We start from the raw sequence: 20,669 nt of genomic DNA on the forward strand, positions 1-20,669 counted from the left end.
GCCTGCTGTGTTCATCCAGCCCTGCACCTTGTTGTCTCTGCTACAAATGATGTTTGCAGAGAAAATCTTTTCCATATTTTGTGCACAAAACATCTGAGAGACAAATGCAGAGATTATGATCATATGAAAATGAATGACCTGTATTCAACTTCCATCATTTGAGATCTTCATGGTTTAAAAATTGTCTTTTAAACAAAAAGGGCACTGCTAACTTAAAAAGACCATTGTGGTCACTTGACAAACCACATTGGAAAACAGGAAGTTAGGTGCCTCAGAATTATCTTTTTATTCAAAAGGTCGTGAAAGTCAGTGAGGGTATGCTAAGTGCAAATATTGAGAGATAAAAGATTGCGTACAATTACTCAGCTTGAAATGAAACAATGACGAAGACTGCAGATCCATAAAGGAATGGTATATCAACAACAGCCTTAGAGCAAAAGGGAGAAGCAACATAGACTGGTAACAACAAGGATATTGGAAGCTCTTCTATCTCAAATGAAAGATTCAGGGAAAAAGCACTCGGAAAATAATCAAACGTTCACCAAGAACTTAATATCTGCAAACTTTGCTAGTGGAAAAGAAAAAGGAGAGCAGCTAAAAACTGACTGACGCCAGTCTTTGCACTCCCACATTCCAAAAGATTCCAAAGATCTGTAACTGCATTTTCCTTCAACTTCCTGTCTTACTAGACACCCCACAACCCCACTTCTTCAGAAGTTCATTACCTGCATGTGTGCACATATTTGTTGTTGCACTTTATATTTTTCAGGGTAGATGATAATAAAACTCCACTCAAGAAAATTTTGGAATTAACTCTCCTTTGTTTTTGATCTATTTATCTAAATCTAATTGAAATGCAGAAGCCACATGTTTCAAATTTAAAACAAAAATGTCACAACCAAGCAAGATGGAGATTAAAAGAAGCGAAGCCATGGCTTCACCTCACTTGATCATCATCCTGGTAACAGTTCTAGTATTGCTTTAAATTATCAGCTGGTTGAATGAGACCAGTACTTTTACTGATTCTCCCCAAAATTCTAATTCTATTGTGCAACCCTCAATGTAAGTCTGAAAAAATAAGTCCACTCCTACTTTTATGTATGTACAGCTGGAAAGCCCATGTGGTTCTTATAACATGTAGCAAGCAGAACGTAGTACTTTGATAAATATGGTGCTAGCAAGTTTTCTTAAAATGTACTTCTGATAAAAAGTTCAGAGAGAAGATATATGGGTTACTTTGAACACAGGTGTTTTTGGTACCAAGACCAGACCTATAAACTTGTACTGTATTTAATTCTAAATTCCCTCTAGGCCTATCCCTTTTCTCAGGTCAAACCTGAAATCTATCATAGACAACAATATAGTCAGCGATTGCAACAGGATCATTTTCACACCAATCAGGCAAAACATTGTTACGAAAATCAGTGTTCAGTCTTTCGGAACAAAAGTATGGGAAATAGTGTCAAACATAAATTTATTTTCTTAGGAACTATTACCTAATTGGGACTGCTGTAAAGGAGGGGGTTGGTTAGCTAGCTGGTTTGCGATGTAAACAGCGTGCATTCAATTCCCACCCTGGCTAAGGATACCATAAAGGATTCTTCTTCTCAGCCTCTCCCTTAGCCTGAGAAGTGATGACCTTCAGATTAAACTACCACCAGTTGTATCTTTCTAATGAGACAGCAGCTCTATCATCTGGTAAGATTAAGGTGACTTTACCCTTATTTTGTATTTTCAGATACCCTTTATACAAAATGAATGAATGAGACCTTTTAGTTTCAATATTTGTAGATAAACAATACTAGTTAATTAATCCAAAAAACCCCAATGGAAAGCCTAAATATTGTAACTAAGGAACGAAGATTTAACAAATTAAAACATAAAGTTTAATTATTTCAAGGAATTTGTACATGCAAATAGAAAAAGAGAAGAAACACATTATCCATGTTCTATGTTCCTATTGACAAGGGAGTCAAGGATTATGTGGAACAGACAGGTAAATAGGGTTGAGACCATAAACAAGCCACCCATGATTTTACTAAATGGCAGATGCCAAATTTGGATCCAGAATCCCATGTCCTTATTTCAGGCATCTCTGATACAAGCAAAAATTTCCAAAAGTTTTATTAATGATCTTACTCTCAACTAAGATAACAATACAAAATTCTGATTTAAATTGCAGTACTATTTTAAGCCAGAGCAAAGGAAACCAAAGTTATACTATTCATTTCTGCACTTAAAATGAACATAAAACTTACATTGTTTATGGTTCATTTCTAATTAGATTACCCTCATTTTGGAGAAATAAACATCTTGATATGCATCATTGCTAGACGTTACTTTCAAAGCTGTTTCAGGAAATGCCAGTATATGTATTTTTTAAAATGGATTTAATCCCCTAAACTGTATTAAACACTGGCTTGGCCTCAAATAGAATATACTTAGGGAAAGATGTGAAAGCATTACAAAGGGTGTAGAAAAGATTCACCAGAATGTTCCAGGGATTAGGAGCTTCAAGTAGATGGACAGGTTAGAAAAGACTAGGAGGAGATTTGATAAAAGTATTCAAATTAACGACAGGACTGGACATACTAGATGGGGAAAACTATTCCTGTGGCTCTTGTAGAGAGCTAGCACTGACACCATGGACCATGGCTTCTTAGTTTAGAATCATAAAATGGCTACAGCACAATGAGAAGAAACACAAAAATGCCTACACAAACTGTACAATTTCAAGAACATCCCAGTGACCAATACTCATTTACATCTGTGATTTAAATGAATATGAATTACATGGGAAAGTAAAGTTACAAAGGCAGAGCTCACTCTGGGTGAACAGGTAAATTTAACTTCTTGTATTCTTTTATTTAAAAATATGAAACTAGTCTATGGAACTAAAGATCAAGTTGGCTTAACAGTAGCAGTAGGAAAGGTAACATTATCTTCACTCTAAAATGTAATTAAAAAAAAACGAAGGTGAAAATACAAAAATAGCACGATTTCAAAAGGAAAGGTCAGGCTTGACTAAATCTTACTAAGTTCTTTGAGGAATCAACACAGATTAACAGTAGTTTTAATATGTTTTCATTTTTAAAAAGGCCCTTCACAAGGCACAGAGTCAGAGATATACAGGTGTGGAAACCCCGCCATGGTCCAACTTGTCCAAGCCAGATAGCCTAAATTAATCTAGTCCCATTTGCCACCATTTGGCCCATATACTTCTAAACCCCTTCTTATTCATGTACCCATCCAGAAGACTTTTAAATGTAGTAATTGTACCAGCCTCCACCACTTCCTCTGGCAGCTCATTCCATATATGCACTACCCTCTGCATGAAGAAGCTGCCCCTTATGCCCCTTTTAAATCTTTACCCTCTCACCTTAAACCTATGCCATCTACCCTGGACTCCCCTACCCTGGGGCAAAGGCCTTGGCTATTGACTCCATCCATTGCCTCTCATAACTTTATAAACCGCTTGCAAGGACACCGCTCAGCCTCCGAAGCTCCAGGGAAAATACTCCAGCCTGTTCAACCTCTCCCTATAGCTCAAACCCTCCAACCTTGGCACCATCCTTGTCAATCTTTTCTGAACCCTTTCAAATTTCACACCATCTTTCCTATGACAGGGAGATCAGAGTTGAATGCAGTATTCCAAAAGAGGCCTAACCAATGTCCTGAATAACCGCAACATGACCTGCCAACTGTTATACTCAATGCACTGACCAATAAAGACAGCATACCAAATGCCTTCTTCATTATCCTGTCTACCTGTGATTCCGCTTTCAAGGAACTATGAACCTGCACTGCATAGTAAACTCATGACTAGGGTACTGAGGTGTCAGGGGCCAAAGTAGCACAATGCAGAGCAAGCTGACTACACATCAAGATATGGGCTAATGGTAACTATGCAGATTGGCAAGAGGTAGGAAGTGGTGTTCCACAGGAATTGTTCATTATTAATTTGGACTCAGACTTGGAAGTATAATTTCAAAACTGGGATAGAGATGTTCAAGACGATGAAAGGTTTTGACAAATAAATGCACAGCAAAGGTTTCTAACTTAAGGGTATATCTAAAACTCAGAGGACATGAATGTAAAACAACCTCTAATTGAGAATCCAGGAGGAATTTCCTCACCCAACAATGCTAATGCTCCACCGCAGGGGATTAGCTAATGCAAAAATCATTGAAGGATTTAACTAGAAGATAAGTTTATTGCAGGACATACTGACAGGGCTAGATGAAGTCGGATGACAAAAGCCTTGAATGGAGCACAGACCAGTTAGGTTGAATGCCTCGTTTCTCTGTTGTCCACTGGATGCAACTCTGTATAATGTTAAAACTGCTGCACTTACATTTAGTTCGTAGTAGATTTTACAGACTATGTTAGTTTGATTGAAGAAATGGGTTTGCATTCTATATTTGGTTTTTCATAACAAGATATGACCATTTCATAACTAATATCAAAAAGTATATTTTTAACAGCTCTAAAAAGAGCTGCTCTGAATTTCAAAGCTTGATATGAATTAATTACAAATGCTAATAAGACATTTGGAATTCTTCAGGAAAAAAAATGTCATTGGAAAAATTTAGGGAGTTCAAGTATTTAATTCCTATTCATGTTCTTTTATTTGACATAATTTTGTAATGTACAAATTGTAATGTTACCTTAGTGTTCCTGTTGTTGCTGATCGTGGTTGTCTCCTACTTTTTAAGGCACGAAGTTTATCTCCCTGAGTCATATAATTTGTTGTTGCTGGACTTCCATCTTCTGTATAATTGTTCTTTAAAAAGGGGAAAAAAATAGAATTAAATGCTCTATGCATTTTGAGAGAGCGTTTTAAATGCAAAGTAAACACACCACTTTTTAAAACTTAGAAAGAAGTGACTGGACAGTGTTGAAGACAGTTGAGGGTGAGATGGGGGTACAAACAGAGGGAGAAATAAAGCTATGCAGCAAGCAGATAACTGAAGCATTGCATACATGATGCATTTTATTCCTTTTTCTGCGTGAGCTGATCATTTGCAATGTTGCTCACAAATAGCACAGGTTCTAGATTGCAGTTATGGTAAACAGCAACATCAGGCACTGAAAATGTGGAATGAGGCAATAGAGTATAGATAGCAGAACAGAAGACCTTGACAGAAGGGGATAAAATTGGAATGTAAATATTCCATTCAGCCCCTCAATCCAGTTGTCATTTAATTAGATCATGGATCATCTATAAACTTGGCTCTCATTTACTTAATATACCTTTCATGAGATGTGGCAAAGTGGAATCTGATCAATGAAAACATCACTTCTTCACTTTTGTCATTTCCAGGGCCAATATTCTAATTGTCCTTTTGATTATTCCTTTCGTTCCTGTGCATGTAGTGACATGTATATGGATCAAATCACCTGATCGCTTCACAGCTTCTAGTCTCTCATCATTAAGAAAATAAATCGAATTCACATCCAAAGGAGATATCCTCAATCTGAACTCCATCTACTAGTTTCACCATTATGTCCTTCTATCTTTCTATTCCTGTCTACACAGCTTACTGCTTTGTCACATAACTTAGATCGTTCATAAACCTGGAGATATAGTTTTAGATTTATCTAAAATATTAACAAATATGATGAAAAGCTTAAAGCTCCCGTAAAATCCAATTATAAATGATAACATTGAGAACGGTTATTCCTCTTCTCTCAAATCTTTAAGCAGAAAGCTGCAAATTGGAAACAGCATTTTTCTCATAGCCCATTTGAAAATTAAGGTGTGTTTAAATGTTTTTGAGCTACATATCAAATCACAACATTGCAGACTGATAAAACAAATCATAATTTATTGTTGCAAGCTACATCTTCAGTGCATCCTACATCACACAAAGACAGACAACAAAAGGAGTAGTCTAGGGATTGTAGACAGAAGCCTCAGTTGGCTGCACTGTTGATTTGCAATGCAGAATGACATCGACAGCGTGGGTTCAATTCCTGCTCTGACTGAGGTTAACACGAAGGACCCTCCTTCTCAACCTCGCTTCTCGCCTGAGGGGTGGTGACCCTCACGTTAAACCATAGTCAGTCATCTCTCTCTTCAGTGGGAGACCAACCCCACGGTCTAGTCGGACTATAGCGACTTTACCTTTAGGTCTAAAACCAGGGGACATGATCTCAGGATAAGGGGTCTGCCATTTAAGACAGGAATGAGGAGAAATTTCTTCACTCAGATGGTGGTGTATTTTTCAAATTCTCTACCCTAGTGGGCTTTAGGATCTCAATCCTATGGAGCATATTCAAGACAAATCAATATAGATTTCTGGAGACTGATAAAATTGGGGAAATGGAAATAACTTGGGAAAATGGTATTGATATAGAGGATCAGCTATGACCTAACTGAAATAGAAGAGAGCGGGTTTGACTGGCTGAATGGGCCGCTCCATTCCTATGTTTACATCTAATAATATGGCAGAATCACCTTTTTCCATTATGTGCCACATTAGTGACCACCCAACATCAGGATGTCTCCCTCCCATCAAAGGACTGGCACTGACATGAAGAGATTATGAGATCGTGGCTTCTTGGGAGAAGAAAACAAGATCAGAGGTCAGAAATTGCGAGATTACTACATGGGGTTATAGGTGGAGATGAGAAGCGCTAGAATTGAGGAGACGTCTTTGGGTGAGAGACTGGGAACAGGCGAGGAAATGAATCTCAGCACAGGCTCCACCTCATTTTACAGATGGATCTGGAAACAAGCATCCCTCCTCTATATTTAAACTAATGGTGTACTGATTTCCAAATGGTCACCTGAAACAGTGAGGACAAAAACTATGGCAATGGCACAGATTAGGTGCAACTCCCTTGGTCTAAAATTGGAATATAGCATATTAATTTGCACATCAGAATGCCCAAATAACTTTTGCTGAATGCGTCCCAAAGGTATCGGACCAAAGTCACATTCTAAATGCAGCTTTCATAAACATAAAAGCACAAGGGAGAAACACTAAGACAGCAGAATTTTCTCATTTTCAATTGAAATGTTCTGTCAAATGGGATTCATTGCGCTTTGTCCACCTTGATTTGGAGCAACACTTCACAAGGAACCTTTTGCTCTTCACCTCATTAGTAATACAGTAGGGCTTGGGTACCTTTCTCGGTAAATGGCACAGCCAGAGAGGTGGACATGCTTACAACTGCCTGAACCTTCAGATGTGGTGCCAGTGGCGTGAACATTGAAAGCCAGGTGCACACCACTTCAGATGCTACAAGCCAGAAACGACTGCTTTAATTTCAAGTCATAGCCAGAAGAAACGAAATGTGTCTGTAGATCTTTGTGAAGGTTGGTGGCAGTCCTTTTTTCTAGCTGGTTAACACAGGAGGCCATACGACCAATTGTAGCCAACATAGGTACAACTTGCAAGTCTGAGTCAGTGCTGCGTCTCCAGTAAGGCAGGATAGCCAGCAGTGCAGGAACATGTTCATTGATCTTCTGGGCTCTGCACGGGTCACTGCCAACATCTCACTCAGAGCCACTTCTGACTCGGAATTTGTTTCTACACAGACAGCTGGTGGTTTGCGGACTACAGCTCTCAGTATTGCATGCATCATCTCCAAAGGCTCTCACCCAACCCATCCTCCATTTTCTGCCCATTGGACCAAGTGCCTGACTGACATTGGCCAACTCCACAGACTGAAATTGGAAGAATCCCTTGACTAATTGTGGTGATACGCCTAATGAACAATACTCTCTGTTCACCCCACTAAGAACCGCTCCCCTTGGATTTTCACACATCATCATTTGATTGCAGTACATGCAGTATGTTGATCAGATAAGCAGCTGACACATGCTGCAGGTGTGATGCCAATGTAACATGGTGCCACAAATGACATGTCCACACCAATGACTGTTCCGTATTCCCTGCCCATCACAAATTGCAGTAAAAAGCAAGGCAAAACCATAGAGGCTGGCAGCCTGTAACTGAGCACCAAAGACCCCATGCACTAAGCAACACGATCCATACCGAGGATAGCAGCCCTCAAGACAGTGCTGAAGTCACTGAGTGTATACGAAGAAAGCAACATGAAGTATACAGAGGCTTATAGCCCAAGTAAGCACAGACAGTGTGCAAAGAAAGCAAGTTAAGAGTCAAAGTGCATGCTGTGTAGATGAGGGTGTCCCTGTGTAGAAAACAACCTCGGGAAAGCATGCAAGTCATAGGTCTTGCTGAATATAGAACAAGGAGCAGGAAAAGGCCATTTCAGCCCCCTCAGATCTGCTCCACCATTCAAAAGAATCATGGCTTTTCTGATTTTAAAATCAATTCAACATTTGTGTCCCTGGTTTACTAAGAAGCCATCAACCTCTGCCTTGGAAATATTCAAAGATTCTGCTTCCACCATCTTATTTTTTGTCTCATCTCTGTTCTAAATGGGTGAGCACTTATTTTTTCACCAGTGACCCCTAGTTACAGATTCTCCCAGAAGAGGAAGCATCCTGTTAACATGTACACTGTCAAGACCCCTCAGGATCTTACGTGTTTCAATCAAATTACTTTCTTCCTCTCTAAACACCAATAAATAACAAACATTCTATCAACTTTCTTTATTACTTGCTGTAACTAGCTTTTGGTGATTCATGCACAAGGACACCTGGATCTTTTGGCATCTTGTGGTTCTATTATCTCAACACTAAGAGGTTGTATTTTCCTTTTTATTCTTCCTACCAAAACATGCAATTTCACATTTTCCCACATTATACTTCATCTGCCAGAGCTTTGCCCACTCACTGTTTTTTTTTGTAGCCTCCTTAAGTCCTCATCATAATTTATTTCCTTGTCATCAGCAATTCTCATAACCATTCATTCAAACCTGAGCCCCAAAGTAAAGAACTGAAGGGCTGAAGTGGTGCTGGAGTTGATCCACAAGCAGGCATGATGTGGTAAGGCTGGTGGCTTGCCAATGCCAGCTTGCATGGATGAAAGATTAAGGAGGATGGTTGCCACAGTGCATTTAGGAATATTGTTGTGAAGAAACAGCTGCATAATGACTGGGACAAGAATTTGGCAACTGGCAGCTTCCGATATGCAGTCAGATTTATAGAATCATAGAATACCTAAAGAGTGGAAGCAGGCCATTTGGCCCAGAGTCCATACCAACCGTCCAAAGAGCAGCCCAACCAGCATTCCCCCTGCCCACCCACCACCCCCACAGCTATCCCTATAACCTTGCATTTCCCATGACCAGTCCACCTCGGCTGTACATCCTCAGGAAAGAAAGGAAGAGTTAGAGGCGGCATATAAATAAAAGCTGCTTTGTGGCTTTAATGAGGTGCGACTCAATTATGAAATTCTGAAGTTGCCATTTAAGGCCTGAGGAGAATGTCAGAAAATGTTTTCTTGACTTCACGATTCTGATTTTTATTCTCACCGTATTTTCCCACCTTTCTCGCCATTGCTCATGTCACATCAGGGATGGGAAAATTCTGTCCAGAATGAGGGATTAACAGTGGGAGGTAGTGAGACCAAGTCCAATGACTGATCTGTTGGAAAAGGAAATAGTTACAGAAACATATGTGCAAGACATAGAATACAAGTGAGACATATGGAAAGCAAGTGACAAAAGACTGATCGTTTGGGCTTGTATTAAAGATTATGAAAGGGACAAAAGGTGAGTGAAACACAAGAGCTCGTTACTGAAAAAGATTTAATATTACAGGAGAAAGTTATAAATTAGTTTTGAAGTAAAGCGTCAGATTAAACCTCCATTAAAAGTTTACAGATATATTACGAAAAGATGCCAGAAATGCATTTAGAATATTGGATCATTTCCAATGGAATGGAAGAGATTGGAGAATGAAGGGAGAAAAGACAGAAAGGTTCAATATGATTTGGGACCCAGGCTAACCATTATCTCATCTCTAACCCAAGTTAAGTGTACCATTTTATCTTGTTCCATGCTCACCTTGTCAATTATACCACCTCCTATTTAATGACATTGAAAATGAGAGCAATCAACAATTGTCCTGATCAAAATTAAAACCTTTGTGAAAGCTTATGACCATGATACATTTTCCTCTGACTTCTTCACTATATTGGGTAGAATTGATTGCCGATTCTCCTTCAGGAGATCTTTATCCAGGCTCACTTGGGCACACTCTCCATGCATCATAACACTAAATCATTGCAATTATTCCTCCACTAAGTATCTAAAAGACTCCCATCCTTGACTTCAAAATTATACTATTTTCACTAAATCTAGAGTCAACATTAACATGTGTATATGATGGGCAGGTTTATCTTGCCACCAGCCCATAACACAAATACCATGTTCAACTGACAAACTAAAATTGTTCGTTTTTAAACAGTCTCCAAAATGTTTATACTTGCTCAAGACTCCCAGCTGTTTGCTCTGGATGAAGCAGATGGCTGCAAATTGTGAATCTTGTTCGTATCTCTATCCTTATCTCATTCCCACTACAGCCAAAACTTGGCGGTGTTCTCCAGATTCATTTTGTCAATACTCTGATCAATTCTCTCTTAACAGTACAAAGAAATCTACCCCAAATTCTGCAATTCACATCTTCATCTGCACCATTTCACTTCCTTTTTAATTACTTACCAATACCAGATGTTCATGCATTCATCAGGGAATACTTGGAAATTTGTATCACTCTTAGGGTTTTCACATAGCTCCATGGCCGTATCGTAGACTAGCTCTGCAACCTCCAGTTGCATCCTACCGTCTCATTTTCCATTGTTAGCTTTCTACAAAGTCCTCCTCTCTCAATGCAAAAAGATTCAACCTTCTCTATTTAATGAAACTCTTCCTCAACCATCCTACCCTACTACCCTCCTCTTAATTTCAAAAGACTCAAGATGTCTACCAATATTGTCAGTGGTCTTCCCAAAATTCTCTTTCTGCTCAGTACCATCATGAGATGTCGAAAGTACTAAATCTATACAAGCTACTACAATCTATTGTACCTGGATGTTGATTAAAATGACAGTTACCGATAACTTCTTACAATAAGAGATTCTTATGACCTTTGAAAATAAAATTCTGAACACAACTGAAGAAAAAGGTAAATTTGGTAAATGGTAAATTTACATCCGTTACAATTCAGAGTGTAAACATTTATTATCTGAGCTGATGCAATTTAAACTACAAAAACATTTTCTCCCCTGCCTGATTGTGATTCAGGTTAAAATAAAGCCACTGAGTACAAACACCAAGTGCACAAATTATGCTGCCTTTAATTCTTTAACTATCTTATCACATGCCATACCTACAGCAGCACATGCTCTATTTATACCTAATGTGTTACTCAAAGTAGCACGTGCTACATGCTACATCACGTGGGTGGAGGACAAATTTACTCCTTAAAATCATTTTATAAAGCCCTCCAGACCAACTGGGAATCTAAGTCACACTGGTGGTAACAAATCTGTTATGATAAAAAAAAGGACTCCCTTTATTGAACTAATATATTAGAAATTGTACAGTGTGCACAGCTTGCCAGCTTTGCATTCATTTTTTTAATTAAACTGTAATGCAGTTTCTGACTTGCAATAATTAATACCACAAGAAGTCTATTTGTACTAATGAAATACATTCTAAATAATTCTTAATAAAAAATGCTTAAACATACTTATATTACTGCCAAGTCTGGCTGGATCATTGCCAAAACTGCTCATTATTCTTGGATTTTTTGGAATGTAATGATAATGTCTAGCATGTCTTCTTTACTACAAACATCCTTGGCCTGGTTCTTCCTTCTACTCTCAGCTCTAATTACAAATTCAAGGAACCAATGGACTTTTCTTTCTTACTGAATTGAGACTATCTGCATAGCTGTCTGTGCTGATTTCCTCCTTCCTTCTAGTCCTTGAAATAGAAATTCCCCACAAAGGTACCCAACGGCCCGATTCTGAAACTGCATTTTTTTTTTTTCCCTTCTCTCTCAACTCCCTTCATTTGGTCTCCAAGCTCATTCTGCCAACAAGATCCAACTTGACCTTATTCCCACTAAACCTGTTGACAATCCAACTTTCCTTACTTACTCCCATCTTAGCTGATAATGTATCAGGTACTGGTTCATCTGACCTTTAAAGATGCCATCATTACCCGCCTCTTAAAAAGAAATCCCAATGCTACACTTCTGAAGTTTTACAGGTTTCTATCCTCCACCCCTCCTTTTCCTTATCTATGTGCTGCTGCTCAGAAACTTCTGAAAAATGTGTTGAGGGCAAAAGTGAATAGCTTCAAAAAAAATTAGGTGCTGAAATTGAAATGTGCAATTAACTTGTACACAAAAGTAATCCAAGCAGCACACAAACTTGGCAATACCTACTACTGCAAAATATTTAAATACATTTTTGACTAAATCTAATTAGGTTTATGATTGAGGTAAGGAACAGCAAAAAAGATGTAATTTGATCTATTTGATCAAAATTACACTGCTATTGGCCACGTGTGTGTATTATAATAAAGCAGCTGTTCACACTCTCACAACCAGCAAGAACAAACTGAAACCATAGCAACCTCTTTAAAACATTCAGAACCAATGGTGAAGTGTCAGCAGTCCAAAAATAACTTGCCAATGCTAGTTAATGTTTGAGTCCTGAGTTAAAGTATTTCAACAAAGATCAAATTTCCTAATAATAAGTTATATGGCCAAACTTACTTCATCACAACACTCCCTTGCTAATAACCAAATCTATATGACTTGTATTAATAATGAATACATGCAACATTTCTATAAGTTTATCATGAAGACTAATGTGCATACTTTTCATTGCTGAATCCTGCACAACTAACTAATAACCAATGTCATTCATATTACACAAAAGCAATGCTAATCAAATGTTGCAGGTGAATTTCAAAGATATGTAAATGCACAAAATTTGCTTTTGAATTTTCAAAAAATATGCCAAGACACACAAATCAAATGCTGCATTCTTATACTTTGAAAAACTCAGCTTTATTCCATAAATGAAATAGACACCAATAAACATCACTGAAATTTTCTTTGTGCAAATTACGTTCCCTTCAAACTGCTCAGAAAAAGAGCATTCAACAACTATGCATGCGATGCCAGTTTACTGTTCTTAAGTAACGAAATACTGGGGGAAATAAAGATGTATTCACACATGTACATCATTATATTAGATCTACTGTGATAAAAATAACAAAAAGAGGCATACAGAATTAAGAAGGCTATAAACACATGCATTGAGATAGTTAGAGAACTGAAGGGAAAGGGAAAGGGAAAGTTTCCTGGAATGAAAGATGCATCGAATGGTGCACAACACACTTACAAACACAGGAACTAGCGTATACCATTCAATTACTTGAGATTGTCTGTTATTCTATTACATTATAGCTAATGGGTATCCTAAACACAATTCACATTCCCTATATTCTAGTTTTGAAAATTTAAAAAAGTGTACTACATCCACAGCTTTTGTGGGAAAGGGGCTGATTCAGTTTTCCATTTCCTTTTGAAAAATTGGATCCTGATTTTATTCTGAAATAATCTGGTTTTAATTTCAAGATTTTGTTCTCCTGGAACACAACTGAGAAATTAACTTCTGCATTCTACCTTATTGAATTCTTTCAATATTTGGAAAACCTTGAATACATGTAAACCAATATATTCAATCTGCCCCTTCAATACAACAACTGAAGCACTGGTATTAATTATACTGATGATCCTGTACTGTATTACTTTTAAAATGGAAATGTATTTCCTGAAATTTGGTGCCTGCAATTAAATGCAGTATTCAAGCTGGCGATTGGCCATTTTTATATTAGCTTTTGTTGTAATGGTGCACTACATTCTAGTAACATGTATACAGATCAAGTTTTCCTTGCTCCTCCACAGCACCCAACTTCAGTCCACAAAAACGCTCCAATTTTCCTTTCTCGAGCCAACAGTCAACTCTACCCACTCAACTGGATCCGTGGGTAACCTAAGGCTTCAGTTATGTAACTCACTTACCTCCCAATTTTGTGTAATCTACAAATTTGGACGAAGAACTCCTATTCCTTCATTTAAGTCATTTTTAAAGATGGTGTAAAGCTAAGGTTCCAGGTACAGTGCCACACCATTTGTCAATTCCCAGTATTCTTAAAAGATTCCCTTTATAACTTCAATCAATCCATCAGCCACTAATTTTCTGGACTTAGGAATGGGTGAATAATACAGAAATTTGCTGCTGACATAAAAAAGTGACAAAAATTTAATGTAGACGAATGAAGAGCAATTGAAACTCTGAAATACCATTTGTCTGATTTTTGTTTGAACATGGCCCACAACTCAGACTCATCACTCATAGAACTGCAACAATTTGTAAGATAGGAGAGAGAGACAAGATGGATGACAGAGGAAGAGGAGTCAGCTGAACAAATTAAAATTAAAATCCAAAGCTTTTAAAACTGGTAGTACTTCGGAAAACTTCTAGAAACAGGGACATACTCCGCTTTTAACATTGAATGTTAATCATTCTTTACCCAGCCTGCCCTGTTGGCTGTGCTAATTCTAGGTTCAGTGTTTAAACATGACCTTGTTCTGCATTTTCTGGCAGAAACTGGCACTGCGAAGCTCCATCATCTACCCTTTTCTGTCCTTTGTTGTTTTAGAATTGTGCTTTTGAATACACATAGCATGTGTGTGTGTATCTTGTTTAGTGCTTTCTAATTGTCACTGTTTTATGTCTGAGGTAGACATTTTTATCTGATCAACACACTTGTTAAAAGCCCAACTACATTATTTCATAATCCTATTGGGAAGGAAACCAGCGTCCTTCCCTTTTCTGGCCCACATGTCTCCAGACCCACAGCAACGTGGTTAACTCTTAACTGCCCTCTGAGCATTAGGAATGGGCAATAAATGCTGGCCTAGCCAGAGATGCCGTCACCCAGTGAATAAATAAAACAATGTTAAAAATCCAGAGAATGCCTGTTTATGAATTTAGATCCAGGTTTAATAAGATGTGCCTTGGGCCTGAGCATTCAGGCCTGGAGAGGTTACAGTGTAATATATGTTGCAATGACTGCACATCTTAAGATATTAGGAGTATAAAAAGTCATAGATTTTGATACACAGGTAAGTTATCACTTCTAGCTTGTCTGACCTACATACATATCATAAGTCATTCTTATTTAAATGGTATTTATCAGAGGCAACATCTAGGAGGTTTCATCTGCCAGGTGCAGAGATAGCAATAGCTCTATATCACCTCTTTTAAGAAAGGCCTACAGAAGTGCCACTGTGGCAAGACACTGAGTGCCCACTTAAAGGGGCCTTAAATGGTGGGGTGAGTAAAAGGAGTCACTGACCTTCCCTTACAGGGAGGAGCTGGGATGTTGGTGGAGTTCCCACCTGTTACACGCCTTAATAGAAGCTCTCCAGCAAATTTGCCACAGCAGAAGGCATTGATCTCTAACCTTAAATGCCTAGCAAACCAGTAACCCTTTTTTAAAAAGAACTGATGTAATCACCGTGACAACTTACTGGCCTTGCTAGAACTCGCACATCTCAAGAATAACACAAAAAGGAATGCTGCAGCTGCAGTACTGAGTTAAACAACAACTGCAAGTTCTTAGCAGAAATTTTGTCTGCCGTCTGCCATTTGCCAAGTTACAGGGCTTTTTTCAAAAAAAAAAACTAGAGGGTCAGTTTCATTGCATGGTCGCTGATGAGGAGACAGTAGGAATTTGTCATGATTGTGGTCATGAAAGGAACAGCCTTACCTCTATTGTTTTATCTATGGAGTTCATTTTCATGTTCCCACCAAGTGAAAGACTGTCAATGCCAGAAATGATCCGGGATAATCCAGTGCATTCTTTATCGTTACTCTGCCGTTTTTTCAAGGACCTATAAATATCACCTTCAAGCCACATGTGGCCTTGCTTCCTGTAAACAAATTCAAGAGGTCAAAATTGATGCTCATTATTCTTCAGACCTTTGTATTTAAAAATATTGGAAGTAAATATATTATGTACAGTTTAGAAGTGCTTCGTGCTGTCCCTTGGTATCCTAAGCTGATTAAATTCACATAGGCAGAAACCCACAACAAATTCCATAGATACTTCCATTTTTGACCATCAAGTGTCAATGCATACTCATGGAAAATATCATATAGCAGAACGTAGGTGGGTCAGGTGGAGGTTCCCACATACTTGCCATGTTTCCTATTTTTTTTTGTGAATTTTAAAAGGTTAATAGCCAACATTTTTTTTTTTTTTTTTTGAGTATTCATGTGCATTCACAGCCATCATTGAACTAGAACTTTGACTTATTTTGTTGATAACCTCAATGCAGCTGAGTAGCAGACACTTTTTTTAGTACCAGATTTAAGGTACAGCCTACCATGTCTTTGTATTCTCAACAAAGTGCATCTATTTTTACATGATAGAATAGAACTTTAAGATCAGCAACTTTTTGCTGCAGTGCCTAAATCCCAATTATCCGGTCATTGACCTCCAGCTTCAAGACAAAAGATGCAAAGATATAAAGATCAAGTGCTGCTGGAAGTCACAGTGACAATTATTTTGAATTATTTTCAGCCTCTGTTCAAAGCCAGACAGGATCTCATATCTCAAAAACAAAACAAATTCAACACAAAAATAAGAAAGAATGTATCTAATAAAAAAAGTTCAAAAAGTTGAATGATTTATAGATGTAGCTGGCAAGATCAAAACTTCAACTAATAAAATTAGGATCAGCTGCAACGTCCCGTCTAAGCTATGGGCTCCAAAGGTGCCAATCACAGAATGGACTTCTTTTCTGAAAATCGCTGCTGTGCACAGACCTTGGAGTCCCAGGCGACTGGAAAGAAAATTAGAGGGAATGCTGAGCAGCAGAACTGTGCACTAATGTCTAGGAAATTCTGCTTGAAGTTCAGTATACTCAAAACAGATAGTAGCACTATTGGAAATTTCTCCATCTGTTTCTTAAACTTCAGTATTCCCTCATTAGACAGGTGTTAACTCTCAACTTTTTTCGCAAATAAAAAACCATGCTGTCAAAGATGTTCATCTAGCAGTCATCAGGACAGATGCAAGAAGATCAAACTGCAAAAGGGACCAACAATTTATAAGGCACACGAAAATGGTACTGACTGGTTGGCAAGTCAACTAATTCGTTCCAGGGGCTGACATGGATAATGCACTATGGAAGGTTTCTGTAGTACAAAAAAAAAGCAAAACTTGGACATGTTCCTTTGTTTGCAGAACACAGGGCCCTATAAACATATATACACAGATTGTAGGAAGTGCAAGTGAGCTAAATTGTGGCTTGACTGATAACTTAAATTGGTTTTAAATTTAATGCCCAACAGATCAGGAATTATTCAGCAAGTACAGTACAAACACAGAATCACTCAATCATTACACATTGTTTCGAGCACAGGTTGGTTGATTATCACATGAGCTTGCAATGTGATTCATGTTATTACCTAATTACAACCATATTTTGGAATACATGAGTAACTGAAAACTTGACAGATGACAAGTGGAGCACTGTAAGCCACAGGTGACGGTAAACCTAAAGTTCCCAAAAATTCTCACCACTAGAGTGCCCTTGTCTTTTGTCTGAGTCTGCTGTAGACTAATAGAGGTTTGCACAAAAATTTGACAGGTTTACCTTTGCTCATAGAAAATATCTTGCACACAATTAGTGGGGAGTAGCTGGATCAATTCTGCGTAGCTACGTAACTGGAATTAATATAATGTTTGCACGGTACAGTCTGGGCATATGTACTCAACCAACAAGCGGATGAGGTACGGTTCCCTCGAGAAATTAAGAGATATTGTACCAGCATTCAAAAAATGTCCAATCTTACTCTTTTCTACATGATAGATGATAAACATCAGCTAACACCAATACCACAATGAAAAATTAGCCTTCAAATAACAGGTTTTAGTGGAGACACTAGTACTTTTTCAGGATATCCACAGTAATACAGCAGAATTGAGATTTTGGACTCGATTTACTTTGTAATCTTTATTTCTAATAATTTAACTATATTCCTTGCAGCATTCAGGAGACTCAGATTGGTGACATCATTTGCCTGTGAAAACTGCAGTCAGCAAACTCGCAGCAAGCCTCAAGCTTCAAGCTTCAGAATGCTGTGCTCTTCATATTCTGGAACTGTTATTTTTCAGATTCTTGTTGCAGTCTTCAACTGTGGCGATTATTTGCCAAACTGGTAGAGTCTGCCAAACTGGTAGAGTCTGTTGGAAGAGAACTTGGAAATAAGTTACCCTTAGACCTTTTGCACATTTATATGGATGTTAATGGTTAAGTTTTGCAGTATTGCTCTTTTCTTTAACAAAGAAGTTTTATTTCGATGAAGTTAGATGTTGATATTTTTGTATCAGCTGTAATTCTGACTCAAAATAGTCTATTTCTCTTGGGGAATATTTTAATGACATCTATTAACAGCACACCCCTTGTCTAGAGTATTCTTGTAATGGTAGTCGAGCCATTCATATAGTGCTGTTTCTTTGTTTCACCCACATTGAGTACTTCATTGTCCATCCTGATTGTTTTTACAACACAGCTATATTTGTTAACTTTGGGTATAATTCTCCTTAAATACTCAATTAACTTGTACAATTTTGCCTTTAAATTTCCTTATCTGGGATTTTGTGAATGACCTTTTGTTTAATTGAACGACAAGAAACGTTGTTCAATAGTTCATATATTTTTAATGTGCTCTGGGTGTGGAGGAGTGGTTGGGGGAGTAGGAGGACAAGAGAATAGAATTCAAACTTTTCTCGCTTGTTTTAAGATAGCGCTTCCCAAAAATGGAGTCAGGACTCTAAATGAGGTCACAAGGTCCAAGGCAGCAATAGCCAATCCCACCATCCAATTTTCAAATGTCTTTTCCTGCCCTTGACCCTGCTCACAAAGGCTTTCAAGCCTCAAAACAGGGTCACAGTGAGAAAGTGTTTGGGAAGCATTATTTTAAAAGAGAACTAAATCTATTTCTCACCAGTGAGTCACGATAAGCAATTAACAGCCATCTTCATCTATTACTTATTTACGAACTTAGTTCCAGGTTTGATATGATCAACATGGTAGCAAGTTTCTGAAATTAAAAAATCAATTAATACTTTTTCTGTGTTAAACATTTTTACAGAGGGCTTCCTTCAGAAAATATTCAGACTCTTCAGAAAAGATTACTGCAAGTGAGAAATCATATTAAAGATGAGTGGCAGGATTGGAACGAGAAATATAATTAGGGAAATTAGAGTTGAAATCACAAACCAAGCATACAAGTGCTTAAGAGACAACAAGGTGCAGGGCTGGATGAACACAGCAGGCCAAGCAGCATCATAGGAGCAGAGAGGCTGACGTTTCGGGCCTAGACCCTTCATCAGAAAAGGGGGAGGGGAAGGGGGTTTTGAAATAAATAGGGAGAGAGTGGGAGGCGGATAGAAGAGGGATAGAGGAGAGGATAGGTGGAGAGGAAACAAACAGGTCGAAGAGGCGGGGATGGAGCCAGTAAAGGTGAGTGTAGGTAGGGAGTTAGGAAGGGGATAGGTCAGTCCAGGGAGGACGGACAGGTCAAGGGGGCGGGATGAGGTTGGTCGGTAGGAGATGGAGGTGCGGCTTGAGGTGGGAGGAGGGGATAGGTGGGAGGAAGAACAGGTTAGGGAGGCAGGGACGAGCTGGACTGGTTTTGGGATGCGGTAGGGGGAGGGGAGATTTTGAAACTTGTGAAATCCACATTGATACCATTGGGCTGCAGGGTTCCCAAGCGGAATATGAGTTGCTGTTCCTGCAACCTTCGGGTGGCATCGTTGTGGCACTGCAGGAGGCCCAGGATGGACATGTCGTCTGAGGAATGGGAGGGGGAGTTGAAATGGTTCGCGACTGGGAGGTGCAGTTGTTTATTGCGAACCGAGCGTAGGTGTTCTGCAAAGCGGTCCCCGAGCCTCCGCTTGGTTTCCCCGATGTAGAGGAAGCCACACCGGGTACAGCGGATGCAGTATACCACATTGGCAGATGTGCAGGTGAACATCTGCTTGATGTGGAAAGTCTTCTTGGGGCCTGGGATGGGGGTGAGGGAGGAGGTATGGGGGCAGGTGTAGCACTTCCTGCGGTTGCAGGGAAAAGTGCCGGGTGTGGTGGAGCTGGAGGGGAGTGTGGAGCGGACAAGGGAGTCACGGAGAGAGTTGTCCCTCCGGAAAGCAGATAAGGGTGGGGAGGGAAAGATGTCTTTGGTGGTGGGGTCGGATTGCAGATGGCGGAAGTGTCGGAGGATGATGCGTTGGATCCGGAGGTTGGTGGGGTGGTACGTGAGGACGAGGGGGATTCTTTTTTGGTTTTTATTGCGTGGACGGGGTGTGAGGGATGAGGTGCGGGAGATGTGGGAGACACGGTTGAGGGCGTTCTCGACCACCGAGGAGGGGAAGTTACGGTCCTTGAAAAACGAGGACAACTGAGATGTACGGGAGTGGAATGCCTCATCCTGGGAGCAGATGCGGCGGAGGCGAAGGAATTGGGAATAGGGGATAGCATTTTTGCAGGAAGGTGGGTGGGAGGAGGAGTATTCTAGGTAGCTGTGGGAGTCGGTGGGCTTGAAATGAATATCGGTTTCGAGGTGGTTGTCCGATATGGAGACAGAGAGGTCCAGGAAGGGGAGAGAGGTGTTAGAGATGGTCCAGGTAAA

The 20,669-nt window shown here is 39.2% G+C and overlaps 1 protein-coding gene across 1 annotated transcript in view; it reads right to left on the reverse strand.

The window, feature by feature from the left end:
* Positions 1-20,669, reverse strand: part of LOC109923255 (dual specificity protein phosphatase CDC14A-like) — a 58,104-nt gene that overhangs the window by 3,157 nt on the left and 34,278 nt on the right. Inside the window, exons 8-9 of the mRNA XM_048602059.1 lie at positions 15,739-15,901; positions 4,668-4,783 (exon numbers count right to left, since the gene is read on the reverse strand). Coding sequence (XP_048458016.1) covers positions 4,668-4,783; positions 15,739-15,901 — 279 coding nt within the window. The remainder of the gene's footprint in view (positions 1-4,667; positions 4,784-15,738; positions 15,902-20,669) is intronic.

Source organism: Rhincodon typus, chromosome 10, assembly GCF_021869965.1.
Source record: "Rhincodon typus isolate 14 chromosome 10, sRhiTyp1.1, whole genome shotgun sequence".
NCBI lineage: Eukaryota > Metazoa > Chordata > Chondrichthyes > Orectolobiformes > Rhincodontidae > Rhincodon > Rhincodon typus.